Source organism: Ascaphus truei, chromosome 3, assembly GCF_040206685.1.
Source record: "Ascaphus truei isolate aAscTru1 chromosome 3, aAscTru1.hap1, whole genome shotgun sequence".
NCBI lineage: Eukaryota > Metazoa > Chordata > Amphibia > Anura > Ascaphidae > Ascaphus > Ascaphus truei.
Genome location: NC_134485.1, coordinates 427,434,587 through 427,455,406, shown reverse-complemented (window position 1 = coordinate 427,455,406; position 20,820 = coordinate 427,434,587). Strand labels below are relative to the sequence as shown.

Here is a 20,820-nt window from a genome sequence, read left to right as displayed (position 1 = left end):
GATCTCACTTAAAGCTGCAGTTCAGTCAATATCCTGCATGTGTGTTTTTTTTTAATAAAACAGTTCTATAGTAAGAAAAATACTTTTAGCTTTTTCTGTTTTAAAAAAAACAACTTTGAAAGACCAATTTTCTTGTATTCTATTTTAACAAGCATGCTTGTTCCTATAGCAACGATTTACATTCCCCATATTTAAAGATGTCGCCAAACTTTGCCGATCAATAGACTGAGAACGAATTGACCGGCAGCTATGCAGTTCTTTAGGTAATTAGAGATTGCCCACATAAAACTATTGAAGTAAAAAAATAAATTTAAAAAAAACAAAAAAAAAACTGAACTGCAGCTTTAAAAGATACGACACAGGTATTAAATCTGCTTTCTAAGATCAATTGGCACATGGGCTATTTTCTTGTGACTTGCGATGTCAGTTTGCTGTACACCTCCATCAAACACAAAGATGGGTGTGAAGCGATAAGGAAAACAATTGAAAAGAATCCAACAAGAGCAAAAATAATTTTTATTAGAGGGCATTAGATTTGTTCTAGAGCACAATGTGTTCTGTTTTAATGGTGTTTATTACTTACAGAAGTGTGGGACAGCAATGGGGACCAGGTTCTCACCAAACTATGAGAACATATTTATGGCGTATTGGGAAACAGACAACATTTGGTCTGGCAATCAGTTTGGTGTGAGTCTGGTCCTATGCAGAAGGTACATAGATGACGTTCTATTCATTTGCAAGGGAGGTGAAGCAGATTTAGATGCATTTCTTACACATTAACAACAATGGACTGGATCTGGTTTTCACCTCTGGGAGGAGCCAAGAGACGATTGACTTTTTGGAGCTGACGTTATATGTAGAGGAGAATACACTTAAGACCAAAACTTTCTTTAAATAGGTAGACTCCATTAATTATTTACTGCATACTAGCTGCCACCATCCGAAGTGGATTAATAACATACCTTATGACCAACTAGCTGAGAGACCCGGCGTTGCCCGTGAGTTAAATTTCCCGCTAGGAGGAGGGGGAGGAGGGGGAGGGGGGACAGCGGACAGGTGGGTAGGGGGAGAGCGGACGGGAGGGTGGGGGGACAGCGGACAGGAGGGTGGGGGGAGAGTGGACAGAAGGGGGGGAGACAGTGGACAGGAGGGGGGGGACAGCGGACGGGAGGGTGGGGGGAGAGTGGACAGAAGGGGGGGGAGACAGTGGACAGGAGGGGGGGGACAGTGGACAGGAGGAGGGGGGAACAGTGGACAGGAGGAGGGGGGGACAGTGGACAGGAGGAGGGGGGGACAGTGGACAGGAGGGGGGGGACAGTGGACAGGAGGGGGGGGACAGTGGACAGGAGGGGGGGGACAGTGGACAGGAGGGGGGGGACAGTGGACAGGAGGGGGGGGACAGTGGACAGGGGGGGCAGTGGACAGGAGGGGGGCAGTGGACAGAGGGGGGGCAGTGGACAGAGGGTGGGACAATGGACAGGAGGGGAGGTTAGTGGACAGGGGGGGGCAGGGGACAGAGAGGGGTGGACAGAGGGGGGGGGACAGTGGACAGATGGGGGGACAGTAGACAGGAGGGGGGGACAGTGGACAGGAGGGGGGTGGACAGTGGACAGGAGGGGGGGGACAGTGGACAAGAGGGGGGTGGGTTGGTTAAAATTTCCGGGTCTCTCCTCTCCACTCCCCCTGTATGTTTCTCCACTCCCCCCTCTCTCTCCGCTCCTGCCCCCCCCCATGTGACACACACACAGTGTCCCACACACAGTGACACACACACACAGTGACACACACACACACAGTGACACACACACACAGTGTCACACACACAGTGTCACACACACACACACACACACACACACACACACACACACACACACACACACACACACACACACACACACACACACACACACACACACACACACACACACACACACACACAGTGACACACACACACACACACACACACACAGTGAGACACACACACAGTGACACACACACACAGTGACATACACACACATGTCACCTCTCCTTCCGTGCGCCGCCATCTTGGTTAGTCCGCGAGGGAGGAAGGGGGTCCTTCCGGGCGCCGCCATCTTAGGTGGCCGCGTGTCCCCCCCGCCGGGGAGGGAGGTGAGTGGAGCGGGAGGGAGGTGAGTGGAGTGGGAGGGAGTGGAATGGGAGGGAGTGGAGCGGGAGGGAGGTGAGTGGAGCGGGAGGGAGTGGAGCGAGAGGGAGTGGAGCGGCTTAGTTAGTCCGCGAGGGAGGGAGGGGATCCTTCCGGGCGCCTCTTAGGTGGCCGCGTGTCCCCCCGCCGGGGAGGGAGGTGAGTGGAGCGGGAGGGAGTGGAGCGGGAGGGAGTGGAGCGGGAGGGAGTGGAGCGGGAGGGAGTGGAGCGGGAGGGAGGTGAGTGGAGCGGGAGGGAGGTGAGTGGAGCAGGAGGGAGTGGAGCGGGAGGGAGGTGAGTGGAGCGGGAGGGAGGTGAGTGGAGCGGGAGAGAGGTGAGTGGAGCGGGAGGGATGTGAGTGGAGCGGGAGGGAGGTAAGTGGAGCTCCGGGGAGGGAGGTGAGTGGAGCTCCGGGGAGGGAGGGGAGTGTGATGGGGGGGAGAGAGAACAGAGAGAGTGTATGTGTGGCCGAGGGGGAAGAGAGAGAGGTGTGTTTGTGTGTGTGTGTGTGTGTGTCTCGTCACTCCGCCTCAGGCCAATGAGAGGTGCGGGGGCGGGCGGCCCAAGGGACCAATGAGATTTCCCCTAGGGACACAGGAGATGCAGACAGGCATACAGTGCTTTCACAAATATATAATAAGATTCGGAAGAATATGTAGAAACTGTTCTGACGACGCTGTGTTCCTGAGTCAGACAGGTATATTAAGAAATAGGTTCTCAGAGAGAAAGTATGATTTAGCCCTAATAGAGAGGACACACCAATTAAAAAGGGAGGAGCTATTGGTGTCCAAAATCAAGGTGAACTCAAATGATTATTGCGTACGCTTTATGACAGTATAATAGGGACGCCAATAAGATTAAGAACATTATAGGAAAACATTGGCACCTTGTGCAAAAAGATCCAGTTCTGAGAGGTCACCTGCCAGATTACCCTAAAGTTATTTTTAAATTAGCAGCAAGCTTGAAAACAAAACTTGACCCCAGTGTTTTTAAGAAAAAGGAGACAGAGACACCTCAGCAGTGTCTGCCCAAACCAATCGGATTTTTTAATTGCTACAAATGCACACATGTCACTAAGGAAAAAATCTATTTTTTCTCAAAAACCACAGGGGAGAGCTTTAAGATAGAGCAGTTTAGAGTCTCTTCGAGGCGCATGCGCGACGGCCACGGGTATGGATGTCTAAGTAGATGGCTCCGTGCCACGCTCACAGTAGATATTGTAAAAAACACCCAAAAATAAAGAAAACGTTCTAAAAATAGCTAGGAAGCACTGGACAAACCCGTAGAGATGGCCCCGAAAAAACCGGCAAGCTAAAAGAAGCAGAAACTGGCGGATGTCAGAAATTACTTTGGCGGAGCCGGATCGGGTAGAGTGGCTGAGGAAATGGCGCCAGCTTCAAACCCCGACACTGACACGAAGCAGGAGGGAGAGGAGGAGGGGGTCAGAAATCAAGCCCTGTTGCCTGTGTGGAGATGCGACCTCTTACAGGCTGAGATAAAGGAAGTAAAGCGGGAGGTTAGTAAGCTGGGGACACGAACAGACGACCTGGAGAATAAAGTGGACCAAACTATAAAGGTGGTAAAGAAAACGGAGAAGAGGTCGGGGGAATTACAGCGGCAGATTGACGAATTAAAGGAACGCCAGGAGGACGCAAAGAACCGCGAACGACAAAATAACATTCGAATAAGGGGGTCTCTGAGGAGGTGGGAGACTGTGAAGAGTTCGTCGCAAGATGGCTGGAGTCCCTGCTCCCTGACTGTAATAAGGAGGCCCTGGCTATGGACCGTTGCCACAGAGCCCTCCGCTCCCGGCCGATGCAGACCGAACAGCCCCGGGACATTAGCCGACGACAAGTTACTACTGTTATGCATGTTTATGTATTCATGTTTCGTTTTCCCTTTTGTTTTCCCTTTTGGTCTTTCCTCTTGTGTCACGCCCCGTCACACCCCACCCCCCCGGGAGAGCGAGGAAGGTGACGGAGAAGATGGAGAAGATGGAGTCGGGAACAGAGTACCGCCTGGGATGAGCAGAGCAGTCATAGAACACACCGATGGAGAAAGTGCACGAATAAAGCAAGATTAGTAGAGAGATCAGGTGCATATCACACAATGTCAAAGACTTCAATAGCCCAGCTAAATGTAAGTTGGCCCTTAAAGATTACAAACGACATAAGGTAGATATTATATTTCTCCAAGAGACCCACTTCTCCCGGTACAGTATTCTTGGCATCAGCTAAAGAGAAGAAGAGAGGGGTATCCATTGCAATACATAACAGAATAGCGTTCCAGGTGGATAAGAAGCTGTCAGATAAAGAAGGAAGATTCCTTATCCTCATGGGGTCCATACAGGGTCAACCATTCACGTTGGCATCAATATACGCACCGTGTGAGCTGGCATCAGAGTTCTTTTCCCTTTTTTTCTGAAAGTTACATAGTGAAGCAAAGGGAAACATGATTGTAGCCGGGGACCTAAACAGGACGTTGAACCCAGACTTAGACAGGCGTACAGTATCTAACCTTCCCCTCAGACAGGACATACTAAACATTACCCAAGGACTATGGGACTGCCAGCTAGTGGATATATGGAGAGAGCAACACCAAACGGTTAAAGACTTCACTTTTTTCTCCCACCCCCATAACCGCTACAGCCGGATAGATTACTTCTTTGTATCCAATAGACTGGTCCCAGTGGTCTACCACACGGGGATACGCGATATTTCGTGGTCAGACCATGCACCAATAGAGCTGCGGTGCACGTTAAATTCACTAGACAAGCCGGGAGCAAACTGGAGACTTAATGAGCCTTTACTAAAAATCACGGACATTGAGAGGGAGGTAGGAGAGAAGATCAAGGAGTATTTTACAAAGAACGAGGGTAGTGTGTCGTCATAAGGCTACCCTCAGAGGAACTGATGTGTCTAGCTGCTAGACGCAAACGAGAGCAAGAACGCCAGATTAAGGAGCTACAGGAGAAATCGGCATCCCTCACAGCACTCCATAAAACCCTCAAACGAGACTCTACCCTGAAAGAAATATTAGATATCAAACATCTGTTAAACATACGATTAACCTCCCAGGCTGAAAAGGAGCTGAGCTGGACTAAACACAGGTTTTTCGAGAAGGCGAACAAGCCGGACACTCTTCTAGCTAACAAACTTAGAAACAAAACACCAAACTATCATATTCAATCTATTTGAATGCAGGGGGGGGGAGCTTACCTGGAATCCTAAGCGGATTGCAGAGGAATTCAAATCCTACTATGAAATGCTCTACGATGGAGGTAAGGTCATACACAATCAAAAAACGAGGGATAATCTGCGGGAATTCTTAAAAGGGGCGAAACTACCGACATTGAGCAGGGCGGAAGGAGAGGCATTACAGAAAGACTTCTCTTGAGAAGAGTTAACGGAAGTTGTAAAGTCCCTTAAGCCAGCCAAGGCGCCAGGACCAGATGGCCTCTCAAACCAATATTACAAAAAATATCTGAAAATATTAGCCCCGCATCTGTTAAAACTTTTCAATTCGGTTTTGTTAGGGGCTTCATTCCCAGCACAGATGCTTCAGGTGTCTATCTCCCTGATCCACAAACCTGGAAAGGACCCGGCAGACTGTAAGAGCTAACGGCCCATCTCTTTAATCAATACCGACATAAAAAAATTCTCCGAGCTTATAGCTAACAGAGTGGGTAATGTCCTACCCAGATTAATTCATCCAGATCAGGTAGGGTTCATCGGAGGAAGGCAAGCAGAAGACAATACCAGGCGAATAATCGATCTGATTGATTTGGCCCAAAAACTAAATATTCCGTCATTGGTACTAAGTCTGGATGCGGAAAAAGCTTTTGATAGGATCGATTGGCTCTATTTGAGGGGGATGCTAGAGGCATTTGGCTTTGAAGGACGTCTCATGGGAGCCATTATGGCATTGTACGAGGGGCCATCGGCGAGGGTGCGACATCAGGGTTTCCCATCTGAACAATTTCAAATCTGCAGTGGCACGAGGCAAGGTTGCTCGCTGTCCCTCTTGCTGTTCACACTTTGTATAGAACCCCTGGCAGCACATCTGAGATTATGCCCGGATGTATCGGGAATATCATTAAAAGATCAGACACACAAAGTGGCGCTGTACGAGGATGATGTGATCCTGACATTATCCAACCCTCTTACCTCCCTGCCCAATGTTTTTTCAATCCTGGGGAGGTTTAATCAAATTTCAAGGTTCAAAATTAATCAGGCCAAGTCGGAAGCCCTCAACATAAATTTACCTAAACCAGTAGAAAAACTAATTGGACTAAACTTTAATTTTAAATGGCAACCCTCCATGAAATACCTAGGGGTGTATATAACAAAAGATTACAAAGCATTATATAAGGCAAATTATCCCAGGTTGTTCAAGACTCTGAGAGAGGATCTCAGGAGATGGGCGGAGTATGGTATCTCTTGGATTGGAGGAATTCACAGTGTAAAAATAAACCTCCTTCCAAAGGTGTTATACCTTTTCCAGGCCCTCCCGATCCCCCTGCTGAAAGAGGAAATCCTCTCGCTGCAGTCTAGGATAACGAAGTTTATCTGGAATAAGAAAGGCCCAAGGATAAAAAAAGACATCTTGAGGAAGCCGACCTCGAGAGGAGGGTTGGGGGTGCCTTGCTTGTTCGCCTATTACGAAGCAGCCCAATTGAGCCAAATCATACAGTGGCACGCAGATCCGGACCTCTGGAGATGGGTAGCATTGGAAAAGGAATGCTGCGCACCAATAGAGCTGCAGAATCTAATTTGGTTACCCAAAAAAAGCTGGTCTTGGATTAGGACACCGCTGCAGGCCATTTCAAACTCTCTGAAAATATGGGAGGCTACCAAATTCAGCTGTTCTCTCACAACACTAAACTCCTTGATGACACCTATATGGGGTAACTCCGACTTTGCTCCAGGCCTGGATAGTTCTCATTTCTCAAAGTGGATTCAGTCAGGGTACTTACGATTAAAAGATCTGGAGGGTAGAAAATTTGTCAAAACTTTTGATCATATCAAAGAGGAAAAAAATATGCCTAACGCAGAATTCTTCAGATACCTCCAGATCAGGGCATTCTATAATAAAACCCCAATTTGGCCCAGCAGAACAAATTTCGAGCAGCTGTGTTCTAGAGGAATGGACACGAGGGGACTAACCTCTAGAATGTATAGGGAAGGGATCTGCCCCGAGACGGAGGACGAACTCAGACTTAGCTATATGAGACAGTGGGAAGCGGTCTTAGGGGAGACATTAGAAGACGAAGACTGGGACAGGATCCTGCAGGCAGCAGCCAAAAGCTCTATCTGTACCACGTTAAAGGAGAACGCATACAAAGTCCTGATGCGTTGGTACTATACCCCAACCAAATTGTCTAAATTGGTCAGAGGCTATTCACCGCTCTGTCCTAAGCAGTGCGGGGAAAGGGCTGACTTGCGTCACATGCTGTGGTCTTGCACGAAGGTGGCTCCGATTTGGGCGGAAATTAGAGAATGGTTGCAACGGATGATAGGTGTGGAGATCCCCCTGGACCCATGGCTGTTCCTGCTGGGCAGGCGGATCCGGGGGCTATCGAACGCAACCCATAAATTGATAGCACATTTATAACCGCCACCAGATGCGAGATCGCAGCATTGTGGAAGCAACCGGATATACCAATTATACCCAAAATCAGGAACAGAATTTGGTTTGTTTGCCGGATGGAACAGTTGACAAGTTTGGTTAACGATTGCGGCCCAAATTTTCTAAAAGTCTGGTCGCCTTGGCTGGCCCAGACAGATATCCCGGGGGTAGACGCTACCACAATTTTGTAATGATAGTTAGAAATGCGTTCTCCGGTAACCAAATGGATCCACGACCACATAGCGACAGTAGGAACGAGAGGTACGCGGGAGCTGAGAGATACAGGGACACCCCTAGTTAGAAAAAACAGGATATTCTGCGCTCGTGCTGTATGATGGTGTGGACACCCCTAGTTAGTGAGACAAATATTTACAAATCCCCAAAATTAAAAAGCCGCCGGGAAGGCGAGAATGGAGAGATGCTTCCTCCCATCCATCGACGCGGTTGCCCCCCCTCCCCCTCCCTCTCCCTCCCTCCCCCTCCCTCCCCCTCACCCTGATATCTCAAAGTCACGTCCCCCTATTTGTCCTGTTTGTCATGTCTGTTAGGTTCATTGTATTTGTAATCAGGATTTGATGTATACGCGAGAGTCCATGGATTGTGTTATTATGTATTTACTGTATCACCTAATAAAATCAAAGTTATAAAACATTTAAAAAAAGATAGAGCAGTTTATAAATTACAGAACTTCATTTGTGGTTTACCTGTTGGAATGCCCATGTGGACTCCAGTATGTGGGACGCACCTCAAGACCTTTGAGGGTCCGCATACTGGAGCACATGGGCAACATCAGGAAGAGTTTACAGAGGCATAGTGTATCAAGACATTTTGGCCTTAAACATGCAGGGAACCCAGAAGGTTTGATATTTAGAGGCATTGAAGTTGTGGCTGCCAATTGGAGAGGAGGTGACAGACTTTTGAGGTTGTGCCAGGGAGAAACATTCAGTATCTACAAGTTAAAAACTCTTGTGCCGAATGGTCTTAATATAGATATTGACCTTGGGCCATTTTTATTAGAGTGAGTGGTCCTGTGAGGTCTGCATCAGAATCATAAGTCACCCAGTATAGTATTTTTAAGATTGAATCGCTTTTGGGACTTATCGTTGTTTGATCTCTTTCAGATGGTTGCTATTCAAGATCAAAGACACTGCTCTGCTATCTCGATTCTAGCTCAAACCTATTGATGTTTTTACTGTATGATCCAGATTTTTATTATATCATTATGGTTGAGGAGCTTCGCTAAGCTTAGAAATTTTATTAAGTCGTTTTTATCAGTATTTGTATTTTTATTAACATTGACAAGATGTTTTGTCACTATTTCCATTAGTGATTGTTAATGCCTGTATTTTTATTTCAATTTAAATGCATACTATTGATGTCAGAGACAATCTATTTAGAGTGTATTTGTTATTTATTACTACTGTAGAGAGGTGCTGTTTTGGAAGTCACAATAGTTAGGAATTCATTCCTACTGTTTCCATACTCGTATCACAGAGCATATTCTGCTATACCATAGATGTAATCAGCCTAGTTGTAGCTGTAGATCAGTGATTCCCAACCAGGGTTCTGTGGAACCCTGGGGCTCCTTGAAGCAGTCTCAGGGGTTCCTCCTATGGACCACAGACCCCCCCCCAGGTGGTTTTTTTTGGTATGTATTTTGTAGGGTGGGTTGAGAGAGAGTGAGGTAATTGACAGAAGGTAAGGATGAGTGAGAGAAGAGAGGGGGGCAGGAGGGAGGGAGTGAGGAAAAGAGGGCGTAAGAGTGAGACGCAAGGGGATAAATACATGCGAGGCGGGAGGGGGGAGAGTTAGTGAGATGGATGGGAGAGAAATACATGGGTAGAGGGTGGGAAATAGAGGTGGCTCGTGAGGTGTGACATTTTGTGACTGACCCCTGTCGAACCTAATATTTGTCAGCCAGATAGGGGTTCCCTGAGATTTTTTGAAATACTTCAAGGGTTCCTCCAAACAAAAAAGGTTGGAAATCACTGATGTAGATGTATATTTCTTTGAGGTTTTTTTTATAGTTGTTAATTTCTTAGTACTGATCTCTGTGTAGTACAATTGTTAGGTGATCTAATGGGATGCCATATGTTTTTATAGTGCACACATGCTGCTAAGGCAGCATGAGGTAGAACCTACATGGTTTAGCAACATACTCATTTATATATTTTAAAACCTATGGAGTGGTGGTTAGCCACTACAGTCCATTCTTATGTAGCGGTCATGTAAAATGCCTACAGTCATCTCTCCTGTTGGCAGTAAGGCCTGGTAAGTTGTGGGCATGCCAGCAGTAATTATGGAGGTTTGCCCTCACACCCTGGTGAGGTGCCCTGTGTAAGGATGGGAGTGGTCACAGACTCTGACTCCCTGGTTGGTGATGTCAGAGTTGTGTCAGCCCCAGAGGTTACATAAGGCACAGCACTGTGTCTAAAAAGTAGTCCTAGTTCTAGTCTGAGTTCTGCTAGTTCTGGTTCAAGTGCAAGTCTAGTCGTCTGGTTATGTTCTAGTAGCTGTAAGGAGACTGTGTCCAGGGACCTGGCACAGGGTAAAGATATCCCGGCTGGGATAGGGAATCCCTATTAAAGGAGAATTACACCTTTCAAAGGGAAGCACTGACTGAACATGAGTGGCTAAAGATTCTACTGCGAGGGGCAGCTAGCCCACCTCAATCAATAAAGATGCTCTTATTTGATCACCCTCTCGTGTACATGTGTGGAGTGAATGTACAGAGGGGAGCACCACAGAGGAGTTCCTCGCCAGGACCATCCCCAAGTGACCGAAGGGACCCTGATGAGGTGGAGGCGCTGCACTGGAACTAGGTGAGACTCAAGACACTACCTCAGCTGCCTGTCTGGACGGGTCCTCCCCACACACCATCATGCGGGAGACTCAGGAGTCCTGTTGCCAACAGGTGCACCACCAGACACAACCACCATGTAATGGGAACCGGTTAGACCACAGGGGCCAATGTGAGATTGGGTGGGTCAGGCCGGGCCAGAAATACCGTTACACTTATATGACAGGAGTGGAGTCTATGCGACAGCCATTAAGTCGAAGGGGCAGTCACACAACTGCTAGGTTCACTAAGGCTGAAACATATACAGTACACTCTAAGAGCCAAAGAGACAGTCAAACTGTGATTAAGTCTGTTTGTTAGAAGGATTTTTATGATTTGACCAGCGGCATGTATTATAATATCGTGCTATGTTTTTTTTAAATGGTTACATGTGCTGCAAAGGCAGCGTGAGGTAGAACCTGTATGGTTCCGCTGTATTTTTAACGGGAGATGGTGTGGCAGTCAGCTTACACTGCCTATCCCTCTGTGGCAGCAGTCCAGTCCGTGTGGCAGTCTTCAGGGTGAAGAATTAGGCTGCAGCCAGGCAGGGAGCTGGCACACGTGCGCTATGCCCTGCTCGGCTGGGAGATTTGTGGCTGGCTAGGTGCGTGCGCGGGGGGCGTGGCCAAGACGTCATGGAGCTGGTTCGCCCTCATTGGGCGAACCGCTCACGTGACGCGCCAGCAGCAGATTCAAATTTGCTTGCTTGGCAAGCAGGTAAGCGCCGTGCACGCTCAGGCGCTTGCTCACGCTGGCCACACACATTGCCGCAATGTGTTTCATCGCGGCAAGCGTGAGCGCGCCCGCCCGCCCAGCACCACCCTGGACAAGGCCTTACAAAAGGTTAGTGAGCCATACAGCAATAGAGTCTGTGTGCCAGAATGGTTTTAATGACTTGACCAGTTGTGTATATTTGTTTTAAAGATGTGGAGTTAATTCATGTTTATACAGGCTTACAGTCTATCCTTAGGGAAATGTGTAATAGTTATTGTAGCAGTGATTGTAGGACAGCATCTGTGTCTTTTACATAGATGCTTCCGATATAATCATGAGGAGAATACATCCAAATTGACTTTTTTTCACCATGATGCGCATTATTCAATTAGTGGAGGGGTATTTAAACCTCACCAGAGCCAGTACACAGAACGCACTGACGCCTAACGAAGCAGATCCCGCGAAGCACGTAGCGCCATTCTGTGTATGTTTTTGAGCATCTGCGGCCACCGTACCTTCTTGGAGGTTTTGCGTTCCAGCAACATTACCGGATGCGGTAGCAGCAGCTCAGCAGAGAACCCGGAGAGTGCTGCCGTCGCCGTCGAATGAAGCTAAATATGTGAGTTCGTTGTTATTTCTTGTCTAATAAATTTCTACTTTTAAAATACTGTCTCCTCGATATTCCTGTCGGTTGGAGGGATCGAGTGTGAACCAGGGAACAAAGCAGATGTGACATGTATGCCTGAGCTGGCAACATACAACTAGATGAACGATGACTGGGAGAAAAAAAACCTTTAAAGACACCAAGCATCCCTTGTGTACTCACGCATGGCCGTGTGAGTATTATTGCTAGACTCACCGTGTTACCGTATTATCATCATTGTTCCCGTTTTTTATTATTTTTTGTCTTATGAACTGCGCAGTATACGACATCTGTGTTTTAAAAACTAACTGCGCTCCCCTATTATCTGTTTTTACATACCTGAAAGTGGGCATCTGTACTGTATATGGGGGTGGATATTTTTGCCGCCCCCAAAATGTTGCCGCCCGGGCCCAATGGGTAATCCGCCACCGATTGACAGTAACCTGCCTTCTGATGGTGGGGCAGTTGTATATGGTGCCCCCTGGACAAAGCGTTTGGCACGAAACGCGTAGTGGCAGACTCGCTGTCACGTCACCATCAGTATCTCCATTCGGCTGCCGATCACCTGTCCTGTTGGAGACCAGTATCCCACCGTGCTGCTGGGCCTTCTAGCAGGACGTTCCTCGTGAGGATGATGGAACATTATCAGCCAGACACTACACATCGTGTGATGTTTACAGCGGGGTGTCCCATGTACTTTATACTTGATTTATAAATGACTTTTTTACTTCCCTGTTCCTTCGTTGCACTCCTTTCTTGGGTTTTTTTTTTTCTTTCTGTCGAAGGCCATGTCTATAGTGACGTCGATGGCGACACGACGGGTGATCTCGCCGTCGTCACCTTCGCCGGGCGGCGGCGCGGGTTTCCGGCCATTTGATTGGTTCAAGGGCCTTCACGTGAGGCGACAGCCCTTGAAAAATCTAATTTTGCCGGCTACCAGTTTTCGAGACATCGCATTGTCGGCGTCCCGCTTACTATAAGCGCACGCAGCGGCGGCGGCGGCGGCAATGCATTTGTTTTCGGGCAACGTCGCCGGCACCATAAGCGCGGCCTTAGTATTGCCCCGTTGATCACGGGAGGTTTTGGAGCAGCAGGAAGGAACCTCCCCAAGTATTAACCCTTGAAGCCCTGGAGGCAGCGCGTGTGATTCTTTGTGAGGTGGTAGGACAGCAGGCGCCAGCGAAACACTTGACCCCTCCCCCTCCCTACGAGAGACGGCTGTAGTGTATAAACAATTTTATTTTAATTTAACAAGTACTGTAAAAGTTTAAGAAGAGAAAAGTTCAAGAAAATGTAGAATTTCATGTTTGTAAAACTCAATATACAGTAACCTATACTATATATGAAAATATGCCTACATTTAGCCTCTGATAGTAGTAATCCCCTCAGAACAGGGCATTACTGGCCAATAATGCCCTGGCTGGGTTTACTCGGCTTCGCCTCGGGCCTTCAACTCTTCCAGCCAGGGCCGCTGACAGGGGGGAGGAACCGAGACAGGTGGCTGCTGGGGGCCCGGTGACTGGACAAAGTAGTTGCCGCCACACCCCCGCTCTCCCCCAGCTTCGGGGCCTCCCTCACTCTGTCCCACGCCGAGCTTCTGACGCTGAGGCTCATGTTCCGGTGTGCGCCGGCATGAGATGGAGGCCCGGGGGTTCGCCAGCATCAGAAGCTCAGCATGGGACAGAGTGAGGGTGGCCCCACAGAACTACATTGTCAGGCCACCGGGCCCCCCGCAGCTGCCTGTCCTGAGACCATCCCCAATGTAAGTCTGTATTGTATTGTATGTCTTTATTTATATAGCCCCATTAATGTACATAGCGCTTCACAGTAGTAATACATGTGGTAATCAAATAAATAACAGATAATATAAATAACAGATCATGGGAATAAGTGCTTTAGACATAAAAGTAACATTTTGGAAGAGGAGTCCCTGCCCCGAGGAGCTTACAGTCTAATTGGTAGGTAGGGAGAACGTACAGAGACAGTAGGAGGGAGTTCTGGTAAGTGCATCTGCAGGGGGCCAAGCTTTACGTATCATGTCTTCAGAATAGCCACAGTGCTATTCATATGCTTCTTTAAGCAAGTGTGTCTTAAGGTGGGTCTTAAAGGTGGATAGAGAGGGTGCTAGTCGGGTACTGAGAGGAAGGGCATTCCAGAGGTGTGGGGCAGTCAGTGAAAAAGGTTTAAGGCGGGAGAGGGCTTTAGATACAAAGGGGGTAGAAAGAAGACATCCTTGAGAAGAACGCAAGAGTCTGGATGGTGCATAACGAGAAATTAGGGATGAGATGTAAGGAGGGGCAGAAGAATGTAAAGCTTTAAAAGTGAGTAGAAGAATGGAGTGTGAGATGCGGGATTTGATAGGAAGCCAGGAGAGGGATTTCATGAGGGGAGATGCTGAGACAGATCTAGGAAAGAGTAGAGTGATTCTGGCAGCAGCATTTAGGATAGATTGTAGGGGAGACAGGTGAGAGGCAGGAAGGCCGGACAGGGCGTATCTTTGTTATATTGCGGAGGAAAAAGCGACAAGTTTTACAAATGTTTTGAATGTGAGGGGCGAATGTGAGAGAGGAGTCGAGTGTGACCCCTAGGCAGCGTGCTTGGGCTACTGGGTGAATGATTGTAGTTCCAACAGTAATGTGGAAGGAGGTAGTAGGGCCAGGTTTGGGAGGAAGTATGAGGAGCTCTGTTTTAGCCATGTTGAGTTTAAGGCGGCGGAGGGCCATCCAGGATGATATAGCAGAGAGACATTCAGAAACTTTGGTTTGTACAGCAGGTGTAAGGTCAGGTGTTGAAAAGTATATTTGTGTGTCGTCGGCATAGAGGTGATAATTAAACCCAAAAGATGTTATTAGGTCACCTAGAGAGAGTGTGTACAGAGAAAAGAGAAGAGATCCCAGGACAGAGCCCTGGGGTACCCCCACAGAGAGATCAATAGAGGAGGAGGAGGTGTTAGCAGAAGAGACACTAAAAGTACGATGGGAGAGGTAGGATGAGATCCAGGATAGAGCTTTGTTCCGAATACCTAGAGTATGGAGAATGTGGAGGAGAAGAGGGTGGTCCACTGTGTCAAATGCTGCTGAGAGGTCGAGTAATATGAGCAGAGTGTAATGACCTCTGTCTTTGGCAGCATGGAGGTCGTCAGTTATTTTAGTGAGGGCTGTTTCGGTGGAGTGAGCAGTGCGGAAGCCAGATTGTAGAGGGTCTAGGAGAGAATAGGTGTTGAGAAAATGGAGCAAACGAGAGAATACAAGACGTTCAAGGAGTTTAGAGGCAAAAGGCAGGAGGGAGACAGGTCGATAGTTAGAAAGACAGGTAGAGTCAAGCTTGCTGTTTTTGAGTAATGGTATGACTGTTGCATGTTTGAAGGAGGATGGAAAGGTTCCAGAGCAGAGGGAGGAGTTAAAAATGTGTGTGAGCGTAGGGATTATAGTAGGAGCTAGAGGTTTTAGGAGATGGGAGGGAATGGGGTCAAGTGGGCAAGTGGTAGAGGGAGAAGAGGCGATCAACAGCGACACATCCTCCTCTGAGACAGTGGAAAAAGAGTCAAGGAAGGCAGGAGGAGAGTTAGGAAGAGGTGTAGGATGGGAGGAAGAAACAGAGGGGATGTTCTGCCGTATGGATTCCACCTTTTCCTTAAAATAGTCAGCAAAGTCCTGAGCGGAGATGGAGGAAGGAGAGGCAGCTGAGGGTGGTTTGAGTAGAGTATCAAAGACAGAACAGTCGGCGTGGGTTAGACTTGTGCATGTTGATTAGTGCAGAAAAGTAGGCTTGTTTAGCTTGCGAGAGGGCAGAGTTGAAACAGGATAGCATAAATTTGTAGTGAAGGAAGTCTGCGAGAGTGTGAGACTTGTAAAGTGCTTTTGCAAAAGGCGCTATGTAAACAAAACCATTTTTTATATATTTTTTCATAGCTTGGCAATAGAGCTGAAGTCATCGCAGAATCCATCTGGGCTCTAGAACCTCGGAAGAAGAACCACGGAAGGAGAAAAGAGTACAACCACAGCAGATGAAAGAAATAAGGAGCCCGCTGCATTGTGGTGGAAGCAGATAAGGAAATACTTGTAAAAGTGTGTACAAGAACCAAACACAGCAAAAATAATTCACCGCCCCAGAGGGAATCTTTACTTTTTAAGAAGGTTATTCTGTCACGTGAAGTGGACTATTACTATTTGACTTTAACCAGTTCGAAGGATACAATTGGTAAAAATAATTGTCAACTGCTCCAGCTCTATACATTTATCTAATTTGGCTTAGAGGGTTGTACCGAGGAAATATTCCACTCTCTTAATTGAAGAACAACCAGCTGTGTAGGATCTCTCCTGGATGTCAACAGGCTTCAGTTTCTTAACAACATTCTCTACATGTATTAAACTACTGGAAGTTCAATGGGAAACCTGCACAGACTCCAGCACTGTAGTGTTTTGTAATGCACATGGTCACTTCGTAAGAGGGCTATGAACATTTTGTTATAAAACTGTTTTTGTTGTGTAGGTACAGTATTGGATATTCATGGACAAACTCAAAGAAAAGCGATATATTATGTGGCTACTATGAATACATTGAACTGTAGCTCCTTGTGAGTTATCCTGGTGAGAAGTCGTAATGACTTGGTAGTGTTTCTGTTTGGTTATTGCTGAATATTTAGTGCATGCATTTGCTAGCATTGATTTAGATCACATAGAACTATTTTGTTGTGGGGGGAACCCAGACCGGTTTTGGCGCCTGTTGTGGGATCAACGAGAAACTCGGTGATTATGACATTAGGAAAGCGGTTGGAATACTAGCTGGGAAAGCACGATACATGCTTTGCAACACCTTTCTTTATTTAAAGCAGAATTCATTTATTGTTTAGGTATAAATTACATTTCTATGCTTGGGGATTTGGCACAGTTTTTCCCTACTAAAACACCGGTACTATTGCCAGAGAAAACGGTGCACAATGCTACCATTGCCAACCCTGATAAAAGGCATAAGGTGGATAAGCAAATCCTTTACTAAGGTTATTTTCGGTAAAAGAAGAGCGGGGATGGGTTTTAAACATTTACTAATGCCTAAATATCAAAAGGGGATAGCCTTCCCCAGCAGTGGTAAATATATCTGGGTCTTCCTGTTAAGATTTGCTAGAGGATGGTTAACAAAGCAGGATCCGCACACAACACCTGAAAAAGAGAGCACATTAATGCCGCCTTCCCCTCACCCCTACTCGCCAAACTTAGAGAGCACCCCTTCTGACATTGAGAGTACCCCTTCTGACATTGAGAGCATGATCTTGGTTAATACAACGTGCAAAGAATTGGGAGAGGACAAGACACGTCTTAGCTTTAATGGAGATAGCGCTGTCGTTTTAACCCCAAGTGTAAACTTAGGTTGTGGAGACCTGTTGGAGCCCTTCCAAACTCTGGAATCTCTAGAAATGAAGGAAGTCAAACATTTGTTGGCCAACGATAACCAATCCGGTGCATGTTTTGAAGAATTTGAATGGGAATACCCGGTTACCCATTTAAATGGCCATGCTTTTATACTAATGGGGCAGTGTATCAAAACCTTGCTAGCCAAGGGTTCACATGAACAATTAACAACAATATTGCATGGAGGTTTTCAACATTGGTTGCAAGTTCATTCTGCTATGGAACGCAGAACAGGGCATGACGATGAGATACAGCCCCATTCCTTTCAAACATGGAAACGAGCCTTTCCAGAATTTCCCAATCTGGCAGCTACAAAACAAGGATCTATTAAATTAGCCAGATACATCAAAGCAATAAAGTGGGTGGACACTCAGATTGTGGAGTCAAAAATGACCTTGTGCTTGGCTGCAACAGAGACATGGAGCATGAGTAACAAAAGACAAAAATTCGTTAAAGATATGGCAGACTACTACCAGTCTATGAAAATCAATAACTTCTGGAGCTCTGTAAAGAAAATTCCCAGATTCCCTCCTCCACCAGATTATATGTCGAAGATTTTTGGAGATCTAGTTAAAGGGAAGGTTAAAAATGAGACCGTCCTTATGGTAGTTCAATTCTTCCTGTATCTTGGCAGACAATATATTATTAGTTTTCTAGGGAAAGAGCCTCCTAAATCTATTATGGAAGAGATCTTCATGGAGCTTTGGCAGGAAATTTGTCTGAGTGGGTTACTGGAGGTCGAGGAAGAGCAAGATAAAATACTTATATTGAAATCATTAATTGAAAATCTTCCAACCTCGGTCTTAAATATTACAAAGAAAATCCTTAAAGAGGAACGAGTGGAAGAGTGAGAGGCGGCCGCAACATTACTCACAGTCCCTAGGTGAGGTTGAAATTCACGGAGATTCCGAAAGTTTTTAAGTTTGAGCATTGTTGAATGGACTGGTAGAGTTAGGGTTAAAATGGAGATTAGAAATAATACATATTTAGAAACTCCACAAGGCGGGTTTTAAAAGAACTGTACCCCATAACGATCAAAAAAAAAAAAAAAACTTATCAATTTGTGTTCCTTAGATAAAATGTACAGCTCAAGCCCGTTATAACGTGAGCCGTTACAACGCAAATCCGCTTATAACGCGATGCAAACGCGGCTCCCAATTTTTGTAAGTATGAATACTTTACAACACGATTATTGGTATCTTAAATACTTTATTTATTTTTTACTATTTATATTTATTGTACTTTATTGTACAGTACAATGCATACAATTGTACATTATTTCTAACGCGATCCGCTTATAACGCGATGTGATTCTTTGGACCCCGAGCACAGCGTTATAAGGGGGTTGAGTTGTAATTATCCCTACAGTCAAATGTTTACTCATTTTCCAAAAACAGCAAAAACGTAATAGGACGTTGGGTAAAGATAGTAAAGAATCAAATGCGTTTAGTTACTTTGGAGATGTGATTTTTAATTGATTTTTTTTTAACTATCTAAAGATATGTACAGTATTTTTATCTGATTTTTATTTTTTTCAGAAAAGATGTCAATCACCTATATTTAACCTTCTAAATCAACCACTGGCATAAGTACACATTTGTTCTTTATTTCTTCTCTTGCTTCCTTTTTTCAGCAATTACCATGTTGTTGTTTTTTTCCCACGTCTTTTGTGTATGTTGTATCTTTTTCTTTTTTGTTTCAATTTTTTTTTATTGTTTTGGAGAGACATAACAAATATATAGTCTTGGAATACATGTGATGTTTTAACAGTGTCACTTGTCCATACAACAAAGGGCATTAACAGTTCGTCATCATTACTGAAATAAAATAGTTGCTATAACACGGTTTTTGAATAAGTGTGGTCTGTCTTCCTATTTCCGGTTGTGTTAGGGAAGCAGCCGCTTCCGTAGGCGTCTCTCATGAGCTTAACAAAGGAAAGAGAAGAACGTAGAAAAGAAGAAAAAGAAGGGGGGGAGGGGTGGAAGAGGGGGGGGGGGGGAGGGCGAGCCCATTTGTCTGGTCTTTCTGTATTTATTTCTATGGGGTCCCTAGTTTCCTGGCCATATTTCCCAAATTTTGTGAAATTTGTCAGTTTTCTGGCTCAACTGTGCTGTGAGGAGCTCCATCATCTTTATTTCCCTTAGTCTCCGTAGGACCGTCTGCCTAGAAGGCGCATTCACCTTTTTCCAGGCAGCCGCAATAACACAGCGGGCAGCTGTCATTACATGAGTTATCATCTTACTTTCTGCTGTTCCTAATTTATCTATTGGTTTGGCCAGCACCATGGTCAGCGGATCCACCTCAACCTCCACCCCTAGGTACTCTCTGATCAATGTTTGTATCATGACCCAGAATACCTGAATTTTTGGGCAACTCCACCAAATATGAACCATATCTCCTTTTTGCCCGCATCCCCTCCAGCACAAATCCGGGGACCCGGGGAAGATCTTAGCCAGCCTGCTAAGGGTAAGGTACCAATGAAATAGAATTTTATAAATATTCTCTTTGATAGTGGTACAGATTGACGTTTTTGCAGCTACCTCCCATCGATCTCTGTATTCAAATCTTCTGCCCATTTGATCATATAGCTATGTTGGGAACAACCCGCTCATCGCGCCAGGCCCAGATATATCTCTGAAATCAGCCCTTTACAGTAGTATCCTTTCCTACACAGTCTTTCAAAATTTGTTAAAGGTTTGAATGCCGAATCTTTGGAGACTGATTGCAGGTAGTGCCTGATTTGGAGGTAACCAAACACTGGTATATTTATGATTTGGTGTTTCTTCTCCAGCGCCTGGAGTGGTAGAATTATACCGTTATCTACAAAGTCGTCAGCTACCATCAGCTTTAACGTCTTAAATTTATTGAGTCTCTGTGGGAGCCAGCCTGGGGGGAATTCAGGGTTGTGGAATATAGGGGTTAGTAGTGTTGGACTGGCTGTCAGACCATATTTATCTTTATTTCTAGACCATATCCGCCATGTACATTTCATTGCTCCCAGTTTTAATGTTTCCAAGAAGGTCTCTCCTCCCCTCTTGGTCCACATAGCGGCCGGGAGAGAGAGAGGTCTTGTATAGGTAGACTCAAGTCCCACCCAGCAACTGGTGGCTGGATCATTGTTCCACATTATTGCTTGTTTGAGTTGGGCCGCCAAATAGTATTTAATGATATCCGGGACTGCCAAGCCTCCGCAATCTTTTGGGGCTACCATAATAGATCTAGCTACCCTGGGTCTTTTATTTTGCCAGATAAATTGGAAAATTCTGTTTTGTATATTTTTAAGCTCCGGCATTGGAATATCTATAGGAAGAGTCTGGAAATAATACAGGAGCCTTGGTAGGATATTCATTTTGATCGTGGCTATTCTTCCTAACCAAGATATCTGTATTCGTTCCAGCTCTGGAGGTCCTTTTTTAGCCTCTCA

General features: G+C 46.1%; 1 protein-coding gene across 7 annotated transcripts in view; it reads left to right on the top strand.

The window, feature by feature from the left end:
* LOC142490481 (uncharacterized) overlaps positions 1 to 19,252 on the top strand; it is a 32,236-nt gene extending 12,984 nt beyond the window's left edge. For 2 of the 7 annotated variants that reach the window (XM_075592836.1, XM_075592837.1), the window contains one exon: positions 15,900 to 19,252. In XM_075592836.1, the coding sequence (XP_075448951.1) occupies positions 16,928 to 18,247 (1,320 nt within the window). In that variant the 5' untranslated portion in view covers positions 15,900 to 16,927 and the 3' untranslated portion in view covers positions 18,248 to 19,252. Of the gene's footprint in view, positions 1 to 11,877; positions 12,182 to 15,899 lie in introns of those variants that run through there. The other 5 variants (XR_012800079.1, XM_075592838.1, XM_075592835.1 and 2 more) reach the window with 5 other exon arrangements.
* Positions 19,253 to 20,820: the final 1,568 nt, after the last annotated feature.